Genomic DNA, 22,696 nt, shown 5'->3' with positions numbered 1-22,696 from the left:
AGAGGTCATTTTTATTGGCTAAATTATTTCATTCTGTTTAGGAAACCAAAGTTAAGTAGTAATACCAAGACCAAGTACATTGTGGAGCCTAGCCTTCCAGCGCAGTGTAATACTGCTTTAAAATCATATTAAAGCTTGCTATGATTCATGCAGATAATGAACACATTTCCTATGTACTCTCATGTAGTACTGCTCGCTTATTTCAGATGCCTCTTACACAAGACGCAATTTAACGTGTAAACAGAACTGTTGATGTTCTCATCTCTCTCTGTATCCTGACTCTCCTCACACATCCAGTTAACTCCCCAAGTGTTGTAAATCCCATCTCCATGCTTCTTTAATATAGTTCTTCTTATTACTTGTATCCTAGGTTATTACTTAGCTTTGTACCATATAAATCCATTTTTGACATGACTTCTAGAATTAGTGTCCCATAAAAATAAACCTATTTAAGTCACTTTCCAACTTAATAATCTCTTTTGGCTTTCTTTTTCCTGCTAGATGAGTTAGAGTTTATTGGCATGGCAAGCCTTACAAGGCCCCTTTCTGTTTGTTTTTGTTTGTTTGTTTGTTTCTTTGTTTTTCATATACAACCTTATCCCTAAGCTTACCCTCTCCTGCCCACATACATGGTACTTTCTAGCAACACAGAATTTCATCCTGATCCTCAAATATTAAAAGCTTTTTCATGCCTGTCTCTTGCTTCAATTTTGAATTCCCCTCTTTTTGTTGTCTCAAGGCAGCTCCTTACTTGCCTTTCAGGGCCTTGCTCAAAGATCCCCTATGTTTTACTGAGCTCTGATCAGTTGTCACTTTTGTGCTCCTACAGCATTGAGTCACGTTTCTATAAAAGGACTTCTCTTGGATGGTAACATACCTATTTATCTTTATGTATTTCTCACTAGACTGAGAATCTTTCAAAGTTTCTTAATTAGCTGTGTATCCTTGGTACTTAGTTCAAGTACCAAGTGTATATTAGAATTTGCAATGCACTGGACCCAGAGAATAAAATTAGAGACAAAATGAAGATCAAGAACCAAGCAAATCTCAAGACCACCCTGGAGCAAATAGAATCAGAACAAGTAAAGCATCAGATTCACCAGTATCAGGACAAAAATCAGCAGGACACAGGCGAATAAGGGTAGAATCAGAAATGTGATTGTAAAATCAGACAATAGGAAAGATGAAACCTTCATATTATCAATGGTAAATGAAATAAAAACTTTGATAAAGCTTATAAACTATTTTGAAGCAATAAGAATTATAGACAGGAAACAGGAACTGAGGCAGACATTACATAATTTGTTGTTAAAATGTATAGACTTAAATGCTAAAGAAGTTGAGATGAAAGCCTCAAGGAGGGGTGAGTATTGTGCAGGCCCTTGAAGGATAGTTACGATTTTTACAGTTGGACGAAGAGGAAATGTCATTTTAGGATAGAAGAATAGTTCCAGTGAAGGCACAAAGGTGTAAATGGTTATGCTGTGTTTGTGGAAGCTAAGTTTAACTTGGGGCGGGACTTGTTAAAAAGTTCAGTTGGAGGCTGGTGGGGAGGGCAAGAAATTAAATTTAAATCCATGGAAATAAAGAGACATGGGAGAGTTTTTGAAAGAGTGACATGAATGCCTGGTTACATTAACTCTGCTTAACTTTACGTTTGTGAAAGCTTGATTTAATATCTGGTAAGTACATCTGGGCAAAATTATCCATGTTGTAATGGACTCTGTATGTCCTGATGTTACCAGGGTTTCTTTCCAAAGATACTTTGTATAAATTGAAATATGACTGGATTATGTAGTAAGTATTGACCTTGTGAAAAGTTTCTTTTGTTTACATTCTTACATATTTTTTCTTTTTTTAAAGTGTTAGTGACAAACAGTCTGCAACTGACTTCTCAGGGAGTACAGTGTCCTTGTTGAGGTGAAGTAAATGGACATTTTTCTTTTCTTGTCTTTAAGGTTTTTGATTGAAGTACTTCCTGCAGACCTAGATGTTTTATAATAACTGTCATGTTGATGGTGTAATTTAGAGAATGCTGTAGGTGCCTGCTTTTCTCAACAGATATTCAAGACCTTCATGTGTCTTGAAATTCCAAACTATGGAGACCTGCCTCTGGGATCCTGAGTTGTTACACATTGTTTCCACAAGGCCATTATTGGCATACATGTATAGGGAGTGCTTGAACTTAAAGCAGATGTTTAATAAACTCCTACTGTGTCCTAGAAACAAGGTTATGTTGCCAGGGGTTTGGGGGCAGTTACATTTCTGATGTATATCTCAAATTCTAATTTTATGAAATTACTTGAAACACTGTGTTTAATCTACTAGAAATTTTGTGACAGACAATATAACATGGCTCAGAGAACAAAAGGTCTACATCAATGATTTTAGAGATAGAGCAGTTAGGATGCTGAATAGGAACCATAGTGGGAGGTTTTGATTTAGTGTATGTGTGGGGGGGGAGTCATTCGATATGAGGAATTGAGAGGTCAGGATTATATATGGGATATCCACAAGAACATGGAAATAACATGATAAAACCATCACTTGAGTGTAGAAAAAGATCCATGAATGATGAAAAGTGTTTGCAAGGGTCTGAATAACTCTGAAGTATGGTAGATGATGGTACACATTAGTAGAATGAATCCACAAGGGCTAAGATTTCTTATGGAGGCAGGATCCTGAAAGTGGCATTTGTTAGGAAATGGAAAGTATAGATACCCACCTCTGGGACCCTGTGTTCAAAGAAGGTAGAGGCCGGTCTACTTGAGCCAGCCACAGAGAAATATTCTCTGTAAAGGAAATTTTAGGCAAAGCGAAGAGGTAGAACTGGTGAAGAGTTTGATAATGGCATTCCAAAGAGCACAGTAGAAAGTTTTGGGAAGAAGGGAACGGATTAGTAGGTTTCATGCATGGGTACTTAGGTAATGATACAGATTTTAGGTGGTGACAAAATCATTTCCTAAGTTTAGGTGAACTAATTTTTTCATCTAAACTGGCTCCTTTATAAAATTGGAATAATACCAACTTTGCAGGGTTGTCAAAATTTTGCCACACAGTTTCCAAACAACCTTCATTTCAAAAACACTCCTTTTGGAAGCCGTGAAGATAAGTGATACCTATCATTATGTGTAAAGAAATTTTAGAATTTAGGAGAGAATGAAAGTTAATAGCTGATAGTCTGAGGATTTTTTTTTTTCTTCACCTATCTAATTAGAAGGCCAAATGAATCTTGATTTCTAAGTAGCTGAGATGGAGAAAATAAGTGATTGGAGGAGAGGGAAGCCACTCAACAGAAGTTTTAAGAGGCCAAAAGTTAAGATGGAGCACTCGGAGCACCCGAGGAAACAGGCCAAAGTAGAAGAAGGTCCTGAAATAGAGATTAAGACAAGTCAGCTAGCTTCTTTCATTGCTTTTCTACTCTTTGTGGAACTAATCCCATGCTTTTTTGTTCAATTTAGGTGTCACAAGAAGCTCATTCTATCTAAGTCAAAACACGGAAGCCAACAACAGGATTTTAGAAGGGAAGAAGAAAGAATGGAAATTCTTCAAAGTGAGTACTCATAGTACAGTTTTAGAAGTAGAGAATTGATGTGTCCTTGAAAGTGGTCCAGCCCTTGCCCTCCCTACTACAATAGCCAGAGACACTTCAGAAAGCCAAAGCACAAAGGACTAAATGCCATACCTTCATAGAGTTAGAAAGTTATTACTTAGTTTAGAAAGTTAGCTATTCTGATTGCCTAACTCAGAGTACTTATGCTATGATGGTACACTGCTTCTCTACCTTAACTTTATTCAACAACTTGAAATATTTACTTAATCTGAAACATACCATGGTTATCATGATAGTTATGTTCTGTAAAGTTACTGTGGTTGGTGAATACTAAGCATTACTGGGGAATTGCAGGGTTAGATTCCTTTCAGCCTCTTGTCACCAGTTTTGTCAGCTGATAAATACATACCCTTATTCAGTGTGTTTCTGTGTTTCTGTTTAAAGATACTAATATATAATGTTGATTCATTAACCTTGAATTTGTGGTAAAGTAGCAGTGTGTAACTCATGCCTAGATGAAGCTTTCTAACACACATTTTTTTTTTCTGTTGGGAACATTCTAGTGTTCTTTCACTTAGGAACAGCATCTCCACAATACATCTTGGGGCCATTTTAAAAAGCTATAGTACCCCAAAACACAAATTGTTGCATTAAGTAGAATCTAAAAAAGACAGTTATTTATAACATTGCTAAAACATGAAGGCAAAGCATCACTTTGCTTAAGCTTAGCTGGGAGCACACATATCAGGTGAGATAATTTTTTTTACAGCGATCACAAGTAGGCAGAGAGGCAAGCAGAGAGAGAGGGGGAAGCAGGCTCCCTGCTGAGCAGAGAGCCGGATGTGGGGCTCGATCCCAGGACCCTGGGATCATGACCTGAGCCGAAGGCAGAGGCTTTAACCCACTGAGCCACCCAGGCGTCCCCTTTTTTATTTGCTCTGTTCATGTCCATCAGTGACCACAAAAGCACAATATACAAAAGTGTATTGATTTTAGAGTACAAATTATTAGCAGGGAAGTAAATTCACAAATACAGAATCCATGAATAATGACGATTGACTGTGGAATCTAGCTACCCTCCTTATTGGATTTAGAATTTATTCTTATAAAAGACATTGCTTGATTTAAAAAACACGCAACAATAACCAACAAAAAATCCTTAAAAGTAGTCCATAGGAGCACCTGGGTGGCTCAGACGGTTGGGCACCTGCATTCGGCTCAGATCATGATTCCAGGGTCCTGGAATCTAGCCCCATGTCGGGCTCCCAGCTTAGTGGGGAGTCTGCGTCTGCCTCTGCCTCCCCTTCTTGTGCTCTGTCTCTCTCTCTCTCTCTCTCAAATGAATAGATTAAAAAATCTTTTAAAAAGTCCATAATTGTTTTAAATTACAAATCTTTTAAAAAATATTTATTTATTTGTCACAGAGAGAGAGAACACGCACAAGCAGAGTGGCAGGCAGAGGCAGAGAGAGAAGCAGGCTCCCTGCTGAGCAAGGAGCCTGATGTGGGACTTGATCCCAGAACCCTGGGATCGTGACTGAGCTGAAGGCAATGGCTTAATCGACTGAGCCACCCAGGCGTCCTTTAAATTACGATTTGATTGTAAGTTTCTCCTTGGTATGTATTCAGTCAGCAAATGTTCACAGAACCTACACTACATTCTAGATACTGTGTGAATGAATGAATGAACAAGTACATGCATGCAAGGATTTTTTTTAAACTTCATTGATCCACACCTAGCAGCTTGTGGTCAATATGAAAATAATAGATGCACCAGCTTGATGACAGGGACATAGTAGGCCTGCAATAAGTATTAATTGAATACATTCATAATTGATGGCTGGTGACAGGGCCAGTATTAACTAGTATTTGTAAATTAAAGCTCTAAAACATTTACATCCATAAATACTGTTGTCTTCATTTTAAAAATGGTAAAGTTAAACTCAAATAACTGCTTCATGTTGTTATTCCAAAATTGTGTCTGCATCTATTACTGCAAAATGGCTAGGAATCATAATTCTAAGCTAAAATAATTTGGGGATTCTGAACTTTTAATTTCATAATACAAAATTCAAAGAAGTAGAGGCACATTTTTTTAGATTCTAAGTAGTTGATTAGTAGTTAAACTCTAAGAACTGTAACCTCATTACAGACTGGTTTGACAGTGACTGTGGATATTGAGCCTAGAAGATCCTGAGTTTTAGTACATTTTTCAACTTTTTGTTAGATGTTAGTAATATATGCGTACACATTTTTTTTTTTTTACTTCTAGTTTGCTTAAAAGGTATGCAGTATCCTCTCTCTTCATAGAGGATATTAGTTTTGTTTATGCTGAATTTTTTCAGATTTGTAAAATTGCCATGTACTTTTAAAAAATCAGGTGATTCAGAGAACTTGAAAGAAAGAAAATCAACTAAATTCTTTCTGTGCAGAAAAAACTTACCAGCATTCAGTGAAATGATGTGTAAACTCATTTAATCTTCAACAACCTTACAAGTACCTTTTTTTAAAAAATTCATCCCCATTTTACGGGTGAAGCCACTACAAAAAGAAATTAAGTAAAATATACTTGGTCACAGAAATAGTGAACCAAACTAGAATTTGCAGTTAACCTTCTTGGGGTGCCTGGGTGGCTCAGTGAGTTAAGCAACTGCCTTCGGCTTAGGTCATGATTTCAAGATCCTGGAATCAAGCCCCATGTTGGGGCTCCCTGCTGAGTGGGAGCCTGCTTCTCCACATCTGCTACTCCCCCTACCTGTGCACTCTCTCTCTTTCCCTCTCAAATAAATAAATCTAAAAAAGAAAAAAAAAATTGACCTTTTTTAAGTAAGCTCTATGCCCAACATGGGGCTTGAAGTCACAACCCCAAGATCAAGAGGTTCATGCTCTGCCAGCTGAACTGGCCGGGCAAAATCGGACACTGACTGCAGTGCCTGTGCTTTTAATTGCTGGACTAGACTATGTCAGTGGAAAAATAGTCAAAAATTCAGAAAAATGTGATTAGATTACATGTTACTTTAAAACACATTAACATTTTGAATTTCATGTAAATGCTATTTCATAAGAAGTATTTCAGTAATCTGTATGATTCCTCCAAAATGAAGGGATATAGAATTTGAAATGCTTCAAGAGGTTGAATCAGGTTGCCTCTGTAATCTTAAATTTAAATTTTAGACTGTTGAAGGACTTCATCTAAAAAGGGTGGTATTATGGGGCACCTGGGTGGCTCAGTGGGTTAATCCTCTGCCTTCGGCTCAGGTCATGATCTCGGGGTCCTGGGATTGGGCCCCGCATCGGGCTCTCTGCTCGGCGTGGGGGCCTGCTTCCTCCTCTCTGTCTCCTCTCTGCCTGTGTCTCTGCCTACTTGTGATCTCTGTCAAATAAATAAATAAAATCTTTTTAAAAAATCAAAATAAATAAATAAAAAGGGTGGTATTAGCCAGCAACAACAAAAACTTCTCCCACTAATTCCCAGTTTTTCAATTACTTGAAATTAATAATTGAATTAATTTTTAATTATTTTGTATGATAAAAGTTTGTAGAATTCTCTTCTCTAGCCATAATTTCCAAAGGAGTTTAATCTATTTAAACTGATTTATTGCTGATTACCAATCCTTTGACCATCATGTCCTCATTCTATACCTCTTGTTCTGCTACATTTTTTTAAAAAGATGGGATTATAAGTACTATATTTCTAAATATTTACATCACTGAGAAGCTCTGCTCTTCTTTTTTCTTTTTGGGGTGAGAAAGGGAATTTATTTACTGCCTCGTACTCATAATTTCAGAGGTACGTTAGCTAGCGACAAGTGTGGCTGGCTGGATCCAGCTACTCAAGCATTTTTGTCAGACCTGGTTCCTCTGTGTCCCTCAGCTCCACTTTTCTCTGTGATGGCTTCCCTTCCGGGAAGACTCTCTTCAAGTGGCAACCCCTGACAGATTCTCCTGTCATCACTGAAGTGGAAGATGTTCTTTTCTTTCTCTTTTCTTTTTTTTTTAAATTGAAGTATAGTTAACACACAATGTTGCGTTAGTTATGTGTGTTTAGTGTAATAATTGGACAGCTCTATGTATTATGCTGTGCTTACTCCAACGGTAGATACCATCTGTCTCCATACTTCATTATTACAATAAAAAAAACCACTGACATAGGGACTATGCTGTACCTTGAGTGTGTACTGTTTTTTGCTTAAAGGGAAATTTAGCTAAACGTAATATTCTTCAGAGATACTTTTCTTAAAACTTTGCAGATACCGATCCATTTTTTGACTTTGTAAGTGCTGCTATGGACAAGTCTAATGTCAGCCTTTCTTCTCTCTTTGTATGTGAGTTGCCTATTATTCATAGATTCCCAGATCTTTTTTAATATGTGCATTTAATGCTATAAACTCCCCTTTAATTACTGCTTTAGTTTCATCCCACAGATTTTGAGATGTTGTTTATTCATTTAGTCCAAAATATTTTTTTCATTTCCTTAAGACTTTCTCTCTGACTTCTGGGCTATTTAGAAGCTGTCTGTTTAATTTCCAAATAATTAAGGGTATTTCAAATATCTTTCTTTTAGTGCTTTCCAATTTAATTCTGTTTGGGACTGAGAATATACTTTGTAGGATTCTTTTTTTAATTTAAGATTTGTTTTCTAGTACATGGTAGGGTCTGTGTTGGTGAGTGTTGATGTGCACTTGAATGTGAATTCTGTTGTAAAATATCAGGTCAAGTCGATTCATAGTGCTGTTCAGATTTTGTGTGTGCTTGCCTACTTTTGCCTGTTCGTTCCACCAATTACTGAGAGACAATATTAAAACCTGTAATTACGAATTTTGTTATTAATTATTAATCTGTGCTAATTTGTTAATTTCCTTTTCTGCCTTTTTAGTCTTCTAGCACCTGTTTAAACAATTTGCAGTATGAAAATCTCTGTTTGTAACTAGTGTGGTTTCCATTTTCCTGACTAGAGCCTGACCAGCACATATGGTCTGTTCCTGCAACAATGCCAGATTGTCTAAATTACTGTAGTTTCATAATAACTCAGTATTTGGTTGGGAAATTCCCTTCATTTTACTGTTCTTCAGGAATATCTTGACAGTTCTTGGTGTTTTAATCTTCCATATTGTCAGGGAAAACCTGCTACCACTCCACAGGTGTCAGAAGTAGCCAATACGACTTAACGAGTCAGAGCAAAACAGTTTATTACAGCACAAGTAGCATGGTATCAGCATAATTGTGCTGGATTCTTTATTCGAAGTCCCACAGGCAGTGCGGTAGGCCCCAGATCGATGCTGTGCAGGCAGATAGGTTGTACTGTAATTGAGAAACTTGGTGCCAGGGGCCTGCCTCTTTTGGAGTAAGCAGCAAAACAGGATTGCAAAATGGGATAGCAAACATCCAGTCCCCTCCCCACGAGAGGGGGAGGCTTTGGTTCCTTTGACCTACTTGGGTGCCTATTTGACTACAAAACTCTTTAGTATCAGGAAACAAATAAACCTTGTACATTCAGCAAAAACTGCAGGGATGCTCAGGGCTGGTGGTAAACTACTCATAACACATACAATTTTAGAATAATGTTAAGTTCTACAAAAAGCCCTGTTGAAATTTTCATTTGAAATTGCATTTTAACAGTAAATACTTTTGGAAAGAACAAACACAATTATTATATATTGGTATTAATTATAGACTTTATATTAATTATGTTGTCTTCCTATGCACGAACAGAAGCACATTACTCTATTTAGTTTGTCATATATTTTCTTAAAATGTATAGTGTATATATATATATACACACACACATATATGATGGAGGTTTTTATTTTACTACATAGAGATCTTGACCACTGCTAGATTTATCCCTAAGAATATTATATATTTTGTTAGTATTGTAAATATTATTTTTGATTGTTTCAAATATTTTAACTATTGCTAATGAACAAATACCGTTGAGCTTTGTTTATTGATCTTCTATCCAGCCATTTAAACTCTTTAATTCTATTTGTAGATTCTTTAAGATTTTTTATATACAGGTTTTTTTTCAGTTAACAGTTCTCTTTTCAGTTACGTATACATCTTGTCTTACTAAACTGACTATAACTAAGAAAGAAGAAATGAAGGAAGGGCTGTAGTTCTTAAACTAGGTTAAATATTCCTTAAATATTATCTTAAGAAAATTTCAACAATTCTTTAAGATAAAATATTATTCCGTTTTTTAACAGATGATGAGAAAGGACAAGTTCTGGGAGGTTGAGATAACTTGTTTAAAGACATAAAAGAATCAGCATTCAATATCCACTATTTTCAGAAACTTATCTTTGCATTGTACTCTGCTGCTTCCAGATTCAAAGGGGAAAAAATTAAGCAGATAGAGTTCTTTTTATTTAAAATAGCTAAGTACTAGATAGAATTTCATGGTAACCTTTAAAAATATCTCCCTTTTTATTTTAATGTGAAGCAATTTTTGATGATTTTTTCTACTTCTAGGTGAAAGAATGAAAAAACTTAGGAGAAAAGCTGCTGAAAATAAGAGACGACATGTTTTGAATAGTCAGCCAGGAACTTCTAAAAAACCACAATCTAGGAAAAAACAGGTATTTATTATATTTAAATAAAACTTAATGGACATTAATTCAATTATTTCAAATTATTTCTGCTCAACCATGGAAGATCTTTTTTTTTTTTTTTTTAAGATTTTATTTATTTATTTGACAGAGAGAGATCACAAGTAGGCAGAGAGGCAGGCAGAGAGAGAGGAAGGGAAGCAGGCTCCCTGCTGAGCAGAGAGCCCGATGCAGGACTCGATCCCAGGACCCTGAGATCACGATCAGAGCCGAAGGCAGCGGCTTAACCCACTGAGCCACCCAGGCACCCCAACCATGGAAGATCTTGAATGTAAAATGTTTCCACTTCACCATCTTTGATTTTGCCATGTTGGATTAATTGGCCAATCCTAAGTTCCAAAAAAAAAAAAAAATACTTCACTTGTATTTTTAAAACAGCCCTAAGTTGGATTTTGATAATGACATTTATTTAGAATTATTGTGATACTATCATAAGGTCTATTTATCAATGTAAAGTGGGACTTAAATCCACATTATAAGCTTTTATAGTCATATCTTCCTAATCGGGATCCTATTTATTTATTTATTTATTTTTAAAAAGATTTTATTTATTTATTTGACATAGAGAGAAATCACAAGCAGGCAGAGAGAGGGGGAAGCAGGCTCCCTGCCAAGCAGAGAGCCCATGCAGGGCTTGATCCCAAGACCTTGAGATCATGACCCGAGCCGAAGGCAGGGGCTTAACCCACTGGGCGCCCCTGGGGATCCAATTTAAATATGGTCCTTCTGTGCTTTAAAAAAAGAAGAACCCATTTGATAGGGAATTTTTCTATTCAGAAAGTTAAGATGGGTCAATTTTAGGCCTCACTTCATTTCTGCACTCAGTGATTATAGTCCTATGCCATCTGTCCAGTGCCTCAAACCATTGTTTCTTGTATTTTATCTGATTTTCTAGTTTTTTTTTATAGCAAGTGAATAAATCTAGTCCTTTTTATCATAGCTAGAAGTTGAAGGTGATCTAGTACTTTTTTCTTATTCTCCTTTATTTAAATGAGATTTTCTTTTACCCCTTTGAAAAGCTATTTGTTAATAGTTCATGTTGAGACACAGGCTAGGGTCAAATTCCAGGTTACTGGGACTATCTTTTGTGTCTGAAGTGAACCTAGCAAGCAATTCCTACTTCATGAGCTTTTGTATTGTATCAGATATCATCTGTGCACTCTATTAAAGGTAATTCATTCATATTTGAACAAGAAATACTGTCATATATATGAAATTTGCATGAACCAAGGACTACTTTTTAAAATTGAACAAAACTGTAGCAGCTTCTTACACAACAGAAATTCTTAACTTGGGGACTATAAAAGTGATATTTTAAGGTTAGTGTAAGTGGCCTCTGAAATGTTATGTGAGGTTGTGTATGTCTTCACTGGTCTGTGAAATGGATCCATAGGTTTTATTATTCTCAAAGATTTATGTGACCCCAAAGATTAATAATCCACTGCTGAAGTACTTTTAATCGGTAAATCCATCTCTCTCTTTTTTAAACTCCTCACCCACACACGGAAAATTTACATCTCCTTTGATTTTGCATCAGTGTCAAGCAGTGAATTGAAATTTGTAGGAGTGGTGACTGATGAGAGAAGTGGCTGGGCTGGTCACCGCAGACTGCCACTGGAGGATGTCCTCTTGGTCTTTGTCTAGAGATCAGTTAGCCATGCGCACCATGCACTCAAGACAGCCCGGTTGCCAAGACATGGCACCTCAGACAAACTTCTGCAAGGGGTTTAATTATGGTCAGTGCCAGTTTTATGGCATTGAGCTGTACACGAGAGTTTTCATCTCAGGTTTGTCTTCTTGAAGCTACCTTGAGTTCTTTTCAATAGTGCATCAGACAACTGAGTTCAAATTTTTTAATTGTAGTGAAATATACGTAACAAAATTTACACTTAACTGTATTAAAGTGTATATAGTTCAGTGGCATTAAACACATTCATATTGTTTTGCCATTACCATCATCCATCCACAGAACACTTTTCAACTTGAAAAACAAAAGCTATATCCATTAGGGGCACCTGGGTGGCTCAGTCATTAAGCATCTGCCTTCGGCTCAGGTCATGATCCCAGGGTGCTGGGATTGAGTTCCCATGGGGCTCCCTGCTTGGCGTCCCTCTCCCGCTCCCACTGCTTGTGTTCCTTCTCTCACTGTGTCTCTCTGTCAAATAAATAAATAAAATCTTTAAAAACAAAAGACAGAAAACAAAGCTATAGTCATTAAACCCTGACTCCCTCTTAGCCCCTCTCCCATGCCTCTGGCAACCACCATTCTACTTTCTGTCTCCAAGTTTGACTGTTTTATGTACCTCTCCTGCAAGTGGAATCCTGCAATAATGTCCTTTAGTGTTTGACCTCCTTCATTTAGCGTAATGTCCTCAGGTTTCATCCATGTTACAGTATGTGTCACAATTAACTTACTTTTTAAGGATAAATGATATCACTATATTTATATACCACATTTTGTTTATCCATCCATCCATCAGCAGATAACTTGGATTGCTTCCAACTTTTGCCTCCTAACGCTGTTACCAACATGTGTGTACAGATTTCTCTTCAAGTCCCTGTTTTCAGTTCTTCTAGAATTTACCACAAGTAGAATTACCAGATCACATAATAATTGTATTTAATTTTTTTTGAGGAACTACCATTCTGCTTTCCACAGTGGTCACAAGTTTTTCATTTCTTCCCACAGTGCGTAAGAGTTACAATTTCCCCACAGCCTTACCAATACTTAGTATTTTTCTGTGGTATTTTTTTTGTTGTTTTTTGGGGGGGTTTTTTGATGATAGATGTGAAAATGGGTGTGAGGTAGTGTTTTGCGGTTTTGATTTGCATTTCCCTAATGGTTAGTGATGTTAAGCATCTTTTCATTTACTTATTGGCCATTTGTGGATCTTTGGAGAAATGTCTGTAAAGTTCTTTGCTCCTTTTTAAACTTTTTTATAGCTTTGTAACATAATAACAAAATTTTTCTTAATCCTTCTTAAGTGTATGGTTCAGTGGCATTAAATGCATTCACATTGTTTATGCAACCAGTTTCTGACTTTTTCATATTGTGAATCTAAAACTCTACCCATTAAACATTCTCATTCTCCCTTCTTCCCATCCCCTGGAATCCACTATTTTACTTTGTTTCTGTGAGTTTGACTATTCTAGATACCTCATGTAAGTGAAATCCTTACACTATATTTTCATGACTTGATGAATGGATTTTTAAAGAAAATAGGAAATTCAGCTGGGGAAATTAATCCTAGTCTTGACACAGTACATAATCACTCAGATAGTCATTTGCTCCTTAAGCATGTCAGCAAAAGGGGTAGGTTAGTTGGTCACTTGTAGCAAAAGCTACATGTATGGTACTAATTTGATTTTTAAAAAATTTTTAGCCATTTTCTCCAAAAGAAAACAGTATGTTTTGAATTAATCTTTTTTAGTTGCATTTTTAAGAATTTGTTTTCGGGAAAATTTGAGGTTTATGGCTGTGTATACTTTACCTAACATAGACCTGGGTTTTTACTGGGTTCATTAGTAAAATAATAAATATTTAAATATTAAAAATTAAAATTAAATATTAAGTATTAAATATTCATAAGTTCTATTTAGAGTTACATGGGAAGTACTAGTACTAAGTAGTACTAGTCTGGGGATGCCTGGGTGGCTCAATCAGTTGAGCGTCTGACTCTTGGTTTTGGCTCAGGTCGTGAACTCAGGGTTGTGGGATCCAGGTGAGCTCTGGGTTGGGCTCCCTGCTCAGCAGGGAATCTGCTTCTTTCCCTCTGCCTCTTCTTGTGAACATGTACTCTATCCATCTCTCTCTTTCTCTTTCTTTCCAGAATTAATAAATCTTTTTTTAAAAGGGCGAAGGGAGAATAGCAGTTTGATAACAATTGTAGGAAAGCATGGCAGGAGACAATGTAGGCTTAAAGTCTGATGAATTGGGTTGGATTAGCTCTGCTAAGGAGCATTGGGCTCCTTCCTCAGCAGGAATCTGCTTCTCCCTCTCCCTCTGCCTGCCACTCGCCTTGCTTGTACTTACTCTCTCAGTCAAATAAATAAATAAAATGTTAAAAAAAAAAATGTTGGATTTATAGTAAGTATGTTTTTTAAAGAATTGTTTCTGTGAATAACTGTTCTGCATTTTATCAAAAGGCATGGCTTTGGGAAGAAGACAAGAATCTGAGATCCGGTGTGAGGAAATACGGAGAAGGAAACTGGTCTAAAATATTATTACATTATAAGTTCAACAACCGAACAGGCGTCATGTTGAAAGACAGATGGAGGACTATGAAGAAGCTAAAACTCATTTGCTCAGACAGTGAAGACTAAATGTTTTTGTAAAAGCTTGGTAAAAGGACAGTTAAATATTTTGGTCACTGCCTTTTGTTTGAAAGTTGGTGGTCATTGATGTATCTTAAAATTTTTGTCTAAAGCATTAACTTACGCTATAAGAGTAAGGTGAAATGCCATCATTCTTTAAGAATCTTTTTCCTTTAATGAAATATAAATTTGTTGAACCCTGGTGCTTTCAGTAACCCTGTCCTCAAATCCTATTCCTATTAAAAGAAAGTTGAAAAAATATATTTATTCCCATTAACCTATTCTGTGTTTGTAGGCTCACTTCATCTTTGTAACACACATTCAAGTGAAGTTTCTCTACAACTTGATTTAGGGCCTTAATATATTAGTTACTAATACATTTGTATATAGAATGATGCCTGTACAAAAGTAATCCATGAGTTGTAACATACTTAAATTTTCCTTTCAGTTGTTTCATATAGAGGAGGTAACTTAAAAATAGTAATACCCATAGGAGGAAAAGGTTTGTACTATTATCAAGAACAGCTTCATGTCTCATTAGGTACATTTAACTTTGTTCCAGTGTTGAAACTTTGATAAACATGGTTTTAAATCTGCTTTTAACCTGGTGTCATAAATGCCAGTTTCATTGACTTTTTTTTCTGTATTTTCATTTAATACATCAGTATTGGGCCTAAGTGGTATTCTATAAATGCTTAAATTAGTATTACTCATGATCATTTTAATGTCTGTGGTAATTGCTAAATAAACAAGGTCATCCATAATATACTGAACAGTTTTGAGTTTTCACAGCATTTTACTCTTTAGAGAATTTAGTCACAAGTGAAGAATTAGCATTTTGAGTTACATGTGTTTTATTTAATGAATGGAAATACTGAAGTACTGGTGTACACAGTTAAATGGTAGTATTTAATAATTTAAATTTCATTTCTTATTAAAGTTGCATACATTACTTTCCTGTTGTTCCTGAAGTTATGTCTTTATGCATATAGTAAACAGAAATGTGGATAATTACTGTATACTTCCTGATTCCATCTACCCCATTACCACTAGTTACTGTCAGTGTTTATTACAGACATGTTGATGGTAGTGCCAAAGTTAGCGACGTGAGCCAAGATGGACCCGTAAGTAAACCTCATTCCAAACATACCATAAATCATCAAATCCTAAGTTTCCACAAAATGTGAGATGCTCAATTATTTTATGTGCTCCTAAAAAAGATTAGAGTAATTACACTGTAGTGTGGTGCTTTCTTGAGAATTTTTAGTTCTTAGAAGAGCTATTTTAATTTATTTAAAAATAAATTTCTATCACATAATTTATGGATGCATAAAAAGGAGACGCAAAATAAGTTCAATAATGTGTTTCTAAAACTACCTCCTATTAAGTCTGAAATCTTCTGAATTTTTTAATCAAAATTTTTGAGATAATTATAGATTCATATGCAGTTGCTAAGAAATGATGCAGAGAGATTCTTTATACTTTTTTCTCTCTGGTTTTTCTTCCCCTTAGTGTTCATAAAACTACAGCATACCGCCATGCACATTTTCCTAGTTTTACTTGTATGGTAGGTGTGTATTTAGTTCTAAATAATTTATCACTTGTGTAGGTTCACGTATTCACCAGCATAGGCGAGACCCGAGCAGCTCCCAGCACCGTAAGGATTCCTCCTGTTGCTGCTCCTCTCCCTCTTGCATCGTTCCTCCAACCCCTGGCAGGCACTCATCTGTCCTCCATTTCTAAAATGTCATATTTTTAAAAGTGACAGTGACATCACCAAAAATGGTGGGGTGGGGAGCTCCCAAGGCTTTTCCCTTGACTCAGACAACTATTAAACTGACAAAAACTGTTAAAATCTAATTTTTGAAACTCTGGGTTATAATCAAAACCTAAAACAACTGGAGCAATGCCTAATAAAGAGACACTAAGTTTTGTAAGAAATTCTTGGTATGGCTTGATGGTGCCAAAGGGGACACTTTGTTCTTGCCTTGTTTTGACCTGTCTGACATTTCCCTGAGGGTCAAATTCAGAAATTGGCCCTTGTTTTTCACCCTCTGAGCTCTCAGGCTTTAAAAACTATGACCTAGGGGCACCTGAGTGGCTCAGTGGGTTAAGCCTCTACCTTTGGCTCAAGTCATGATCTCGGGTTCCTGGGATCGAGCCCCACTCGAGCTCTCTGCTCATCGGGGAGCCTGCTTTCCCCTTTCTCTCTGCCTGCCTCTCTGCCTACTTGAGATCTCTGTCAAATAAATAAATAAAATCTTGAAAAAAATTTAACAACAAACAAAACCCCTGTGACCTACAACTGCCTAGTGTCAGAGGTGCCACACAAACCTGAAGTCTGCGGAAGAAGGTACATGGGGTGGTGAGGGAGGGGGCAGTGAAGGGGCTTTGAAGCACTGGAGTAAATTAGGGAATCTGGAAGGCAGCCGGATGCCCAGGACTGCCCAGTCTCTGGAAAGACTTGGGAGGACCCTAGGTCTCTACCTCTGGTCTTTGAGCTTCATATGTACAGGAGGTGAAGGATAAGGCAGGATTGTCAGTGATCCAGATACCTGTTGAATGAGCCCCAGCTCATCTGTTAAGGCCAGGAGAATATCTTGATTTTCTTTTTGACTTGAGACACTTAAGGAAATCAAATGAAATAACTACTTGGCCTTTTTCCTTTGAATTAATGAGTGTAGCTATAGTTTGTTCGTGTATATAGTAATATCTGTTTGTATTACGTTTATTACATTGTTGAGCATTTGAGTTGTGGAAATAAAAACTCAGAAGTGAGAACAAGACAGGCTGTTCACTCAGCTTGCTGTAGCAAGGGAGTCAGCCACGACTACGTGGGATGTGCGGAGATACAGAAGTTTGTAAGGGGAAGGCTTTCAGGTGACAAAGCCGCAGGCATGCTCTGGTTGGAGGTCATTGGCATGAGGAAGCTGGAGCAGCAGGCATCTTATGTGATTGTTGGGGGGAAAATATTTGGCTTTCTCTGCTTGGTCCTGAGTTTGGACAAAAAAATCAGGATGTTGGCAGTCATCAACCGAGTCTCCACCATTCTGAGTGGTTGCTGCAGGGTCCCATTTGGTGACCTAAACTTGTTGCCACAAAGGTCGTGGGTCAGAGTTTGTTGTCCTACAAGGTCTCCCCATTGTCCATTTTCATATTCCGTCTCAGAGTTGTTTCAGTTTATTGCTGCAAGGCTTTTCCAAATTACATGAAGTCTTATATTAGGAATAATATTGACTCTTAAATAAATGGAAAGGCTAGGTATGATACTTAATCCCTAAAGCAACCATTTTAAAGAATACATATCTACCAACAGATAAATTAAAAATAGAATATTAAAAATTACTCGGATAATCCAAAAGTGAAAGGGAAAACAGGAAGCAAAAACAAGCCACAGGGACAAATAAAAATTGGTACACTGGAATCCAACCACATCAATAATTACATTAAATGTCAGTGGTCTGAGCCAGGAGTTGGCAAGCTTTCCGTATAAAGGGCCAGAAAAATTTTAGGCTTTGTGGGTAGAACAGTGTGTCAAGTCTGCTTGGAATTAGCCATACACGTAGGTAATAAATGAGTGGCTGTGGCTGTGTTCCAATAAACTTATATTTACAAAAACAAGCAGCAAGATTTAGCTTGCAGGCTATAGTTTGCTGGCCCTGGCCTTTGAATTCTTAAATTTTGTTTTCTTTAAAATATGTAGGACTTTGGGGCGCCTGGGTGGCTCAGTGGGTTAAGCCTCTGCCTTGGGCTCTGATCGTGATCTCAGGGTCCTGGGATTGAGCCCTGCATCGGGCTCTCTGCTCAGCGGGAAGCCTGCTTCCCCCTCCCTCTCTGCTTGCTTCTCTGCCTACTTGTGATCTCTGTCTGTCAAATAAATAAATAAAATCTTTGAAAAAGAAATAAATAAATGCGTAGGACTTTGTTCTGGTAAGCAGTTACTTCTGAAACTGGGAATGTCTTTCAGTTCCTATTTTTTTCTTCCAGATTTGGCAATTTCCAAGTTTGGAACCACTTTTAAAGTAAATCAACAGTGTAGGGTTTCTGAAGACCAGCCTGGTGATGAGAATATGGGGTGCAGAATCACAAGACAGCAGACTGTAGTGACAGCCTTAATTAGGCCAAAGTAATGTGCTCCCACAATTCCTTAGAGAAAAGGGGACCATTTTTTATTTATTTCCAGTTCAGTCTTCCTGTAAGAATAGAGTCTTGTGGCATCCTTGTTTAATCATACCCCACTTTAGTCTGGCTTTGGGCTTTGCATTCTGCCCCTGTTGCTGAGGAAGAGAAGATGAAGTACTGTGAACGGGCACCCCTTGCCTCTGCTGAGTGGTGGAGCACAGTCTGCTGGAGGTGAAGAGACTGGCAGGGGCTACGGGTGGTGCTGGTCTGGAAAAGCAGCCCACCCAACATTCCTGGGTGGTGTGGGGACAATGGAGCGGGGGCCAGAGGGTGCGGCTGGAGCTCATCCACGCGGCTCCCACACTGTTTAACTACGGAAGGGAGTGGGCTTGCTGTCAACATCACTGGAGTCACTCCAGTGCCCTCTCTTGATAAAGCTTAGCCGTTAGGTCAAGAGACGTGTGTGCAGTTCTAGCTCCAGGATCACAAACCTCAGGGCACAGAAAGAGGTTTGCTGCTAAGAGCCAAAAAAATTGCTTCTGTTTTTTGTTTTGTTTTACTTAACAGTTCCCCACCACGTAACACCTTCATATGTCAAAATACTTGAATATGAAAGTAAGCCTTCATTTAAACCTATCCTGTGTTGAGAGAGCAAAAATAAAAAGACAATTTGACATAAGGAATGTGATGGTTTATATAATCTACACTTCTCAAAAGAAAAGAATCCTTTTTCAGTGTCTTTGTTTTTTACAAGAAAATTATTTAAAGAAAAGAATGTTTTCCCTTTCCACTTGAGTCCTTGAAGAGCTCACATCTGTCTTTGTCTTTATAAGTCTGTGAGCACTTTGGTTTGCATGAATTATAACTCTTGCAAAACCCTGATGAGGGGCCGGAACAGTGTTAATAATTACATGTCAGAGGAGGAATCAAGCTTCATTTTTTCTGACTTGCATTGGCAGAATCGCATTGGTGACACAACTTTTATTTTTTCTTTATCAGAAAAAAAGGGCAGAATTCTCTTCCTTCTTTAGTCCAGGAATGTTGATGTCTCTCATAAAAAAGCCCAGCTCAGTATTCTCAATTCCAGTGGAACTTGGCAGCTGCAGCAGCAAGTAAAATATACAAGAATTCTTCAAAATGCACCTGTAATTGAAGTGTATTTTTCACTGTCAAGTATTTTTTTTTTAATGATTTCAGAGATGCTTTTCTAAGTCTAATTCTAACGCTTTCTACCACTACTAAGTGGTTAAAAACAACAGTAACAACTTTGAGGAGTTGCTATTCAAATGAATCTTACAATGAGCCCTTTTGCTTATGCTTCTGTATCTTGATTCCTTCGGCATGGCTGTTGCTATCACCATTACTCCCCGGACAGGACACAGGAGACATTTCACTCCCCTCCGGTGCCCCTTCCCTAAACTCAGCACTTAGTTCTTCCCAGCCCTCCTATCACCATTACATTGCTAAGAGGTTCTGTTTGTTTGGATTGGTTTGGTTCATTTTTAGCACTCAATCTAATAGTGAAATATTTTGTGCTTTAGATATGGAGTCATTCTAAAAAATCAGAAGCCAATAAGCCTGTATTATGACTATACCTATATTATTCACATTAGATCTTCAAAATGTGACTAACTCAAAAAATGTAATCTTGTATCCTGAATTCTTGCAACTTAAAGAAGTGTCAAGCTAAATTGTGTTCTCTTTCTCTTTCTCTCATTGTGTCCTCCTATCCATTCCCCCTACCCTAGTAGCTCCAAACCATGCCACATTTTAACCATATTTTCGTTTTGTTTTTTCTTATAATTTTTATTGCCATTTTTACTAAAGTAATCCATGTTCACAGTTTTAAAAGTAAAATTGTTCTACATGGCTAAAATGGAAAACATTTCTGGGGCGCCTGGGTGGTTCAGTGGGTTAAAGCCTCTGCCTTCAGCTCAGGTCATGATCCCAGGATCCCAGGATAGAGCCCCACATTGCATGGGGCTCTCTGCTCAGCAGGGAGCCTGCTTCCTCCTCCCTGTCTGCTTTTCTGCCTACTTGTGATCTCTGTCAGATAAATAAATAGGATCTTTAAAAATAAAATAAAAATAAAATAAAATAAAATGGAAAACATTTCTTCCCTTCCACTGCCTTTCAGTTCTCCCTAAAGGTGATCATTTTGAATTCTTTCAACTCTTTTCTCAAGTATTGATTTTTTATATTTAATAAAAATATGCCCGCACTGCTGTTTATTTTCTAGTTCAAGGTATTAGATTATTGAATCCCACCCCCCCCCCCCCGCTATACAGGGAGAGGTTTTAGGTCTCTTGCATGCTTTGCCCCCAAGCCCCAGCAAACACACACATTGTACCATGCATATGCTTCTCCTCCCCAGTTCTTCCAGAGTACCTATATCCATTTTTGGTTAAATCAGTAATCAGTGTTTGTATTATTATTATTATACTACTTCCCTGTTATTTACACCCGAGCTATGTGTAACTATCATTTACCATCTCCAAATTCTCTGACCCAACTGTGAAAAATCTCTGAATACACTGAAATATGTCAGATACTCTGTCGATTTGTTTTCTTAGTGACTCTCGTGTGTCTGGCTGCCCTCCAGGCCTGCTGTACAGCTGTCGAGCTCACATGTCCCTTTAGCTTTGCCCTGGGGATCCCAGTCATCTCTCCTGCATTGGATTTCATACTTCCTGTACCCTCTCCTGGTTTATGCTCTCGTTTAAGTAGAGCCTCTCTTCCTGTACCTTCTCAAGAAAAGCAAAGAATGAAAAACTATTATATCTTGCAGGTTTGACAATATTCTTATTCTATCCTTGTATTTGACTGATAATTTTATTGGATATAGAATTTTAATTTGGGAGATATTTCCTCTCAGAATTTCAAAGGCATTGCTTTCTTGTCTTTAGGGTCGAATGTTGCTTCAGATGGTCTGCTAACCATTGTGGTTACTGATCCTTTGCTTGTGACCTAATTTTTCTCTCTGGAAGCTTTTAGATTCTTTATGAGTCCATTGATCTAGAATTTCATGGCAATGTGCTTTAATGAGAATCTTTTTTCTTTTTATTTAAACTAATGAGACAGACACTCCGTAGTCTTGGCAATGGATATACTAAGTTCTAGAAAATACTTTATTATTCTTGAGTAATCTCCCTCCCAGTTTCTTTGTACTCTCTCTCTAGAACTCCCATTATCCAGATGCTGGATCTCTTTGATCTAATTTTTTTATCTTTTGTCTCCTAATTGCTATGTTTAATTTGTTTACTTTCTGGGGAAAATGTTGCTTAACTTCCAAATGTTACAGCATTTATATATCTATTATCAATCTTCATAATATCCAAGAGATTTTAATTCTCCTATTTAAAATTTTAATGTTTCCTTCTCTGGGCATCCTGTTCTTACTTCATGATTGATATTATTTCATCTCTTTTGATCCTGGCATTGTTTACTGACCCTAAATTTTATTATATTGCTTTTTTTTTTTCTATTTAATTTTGGTTTCTGTGTTTGTTAGTGGTTTTCCTCAAACGTCTTCTTGTCCTGGGCTGTTCATTTACATTTATGAGGGAGAATGAAAAAGTTGATAGGAAGCTCTGTGAGCACTGATGGGTGCTCCCATGTCACGATTAAGGCGTCCTGTTTAGCGATGGGACAGGAACTTGGCTGTTCGAGCTGTCACTACCTGCAGTCATTTCTCTTGGATGATGGATTTCCTCAGAGGGGAATGTAACTGCCGTAAGCGGATGGGAGTGGGAGTGCAGTGGGGGGAGGGTACACTGGTTGCAGTATTCTCAGAGCACGTGGAGAACAGACCCAGGGGTCACCAGTCAGGATGGGGACTTACTCAGTTTCCGTTCTCAGTTGCTGTCTCTGGCGCTTCCAATCTGGAGTCCCTCCCAAGAGTAGACCTGTCAGGCTGTTGCCTGGCTGCAGAGAATTTAAGACCGTTTCTTATACCAACTGTCAACCTTTCCATTAAAAGAACTCTATGGAACCTTTCCAAGGTGCTGTAAATTACCTTGCTCATCCAGATTCACTCCAGTAGGCATTTGGCTTCTCCTCTCATCTTAGCCATCTGCTTTTCTGGTCCCGAAGTCTGGTGA

The 22,696-nt window shown here is 37.5% G+C and overlaps 1 protein-coding gene across 5 annotated transcripts in view; it reads left to right on the top strand.

The window, feature by feature from the left end:
- The window catches only part of TERF1 (telomeric repeat binding factor 1), a 34,167-nt gene extending 18,741 nt beyond the window's left edge, over positions 1-15,426 (top strand). For 2 of the 5 annotated variants that reach the window (XM_059166227.1, XM_059166226.1), the window contains exons 7-10: positions 1,864-1,920; positions 3,462-3,553; positions 10,024-10,130; positions 14,307-15,426. In XM_059166227.1, the coding sequence (XP_059022210.1) occupies positions 1,864-1,920; positions 3,462-3,553; positions 10,024-10,130; positions 14,307-14,483 (433 nt within the window). In that variant the 3' untranslated portion in view covers positions 14,484-15,426. Of the gene's footprint in view, positions 1-1,863; positions 1,921-3,461; positions 3,554-4,977; positions 5,149-10,023; positions 10,131-14,306 lie in introns of those variants that run through there. The other 3 variants (XM_059166229.1, XM_059166228.1, XM_059166230.1) reach the window with 2 other exon arrangements.
- Positions 15,427-22,696: the final 7,270 nt, after the last annotated feature.

The sequence above is a fragment of the Mustela lutreola genome, chromosome 3 (genome assembly GCF_030435805.1).
Source record: "Mustela lutreola isolate mMusLut2 chromosome 3, mMusLut2.pri, whole genome shotgun sequence".
In the NCBI taxonomy this organism is placed as follows: Eukaryota; Metazoa; Chordata; class Mammalia; order Carnivora; family Mustelidae; genus Mustela; species Mustela lutreola.
This window is presented reverse-complemented; position numbering and strand designations above follow the sequence as displayed.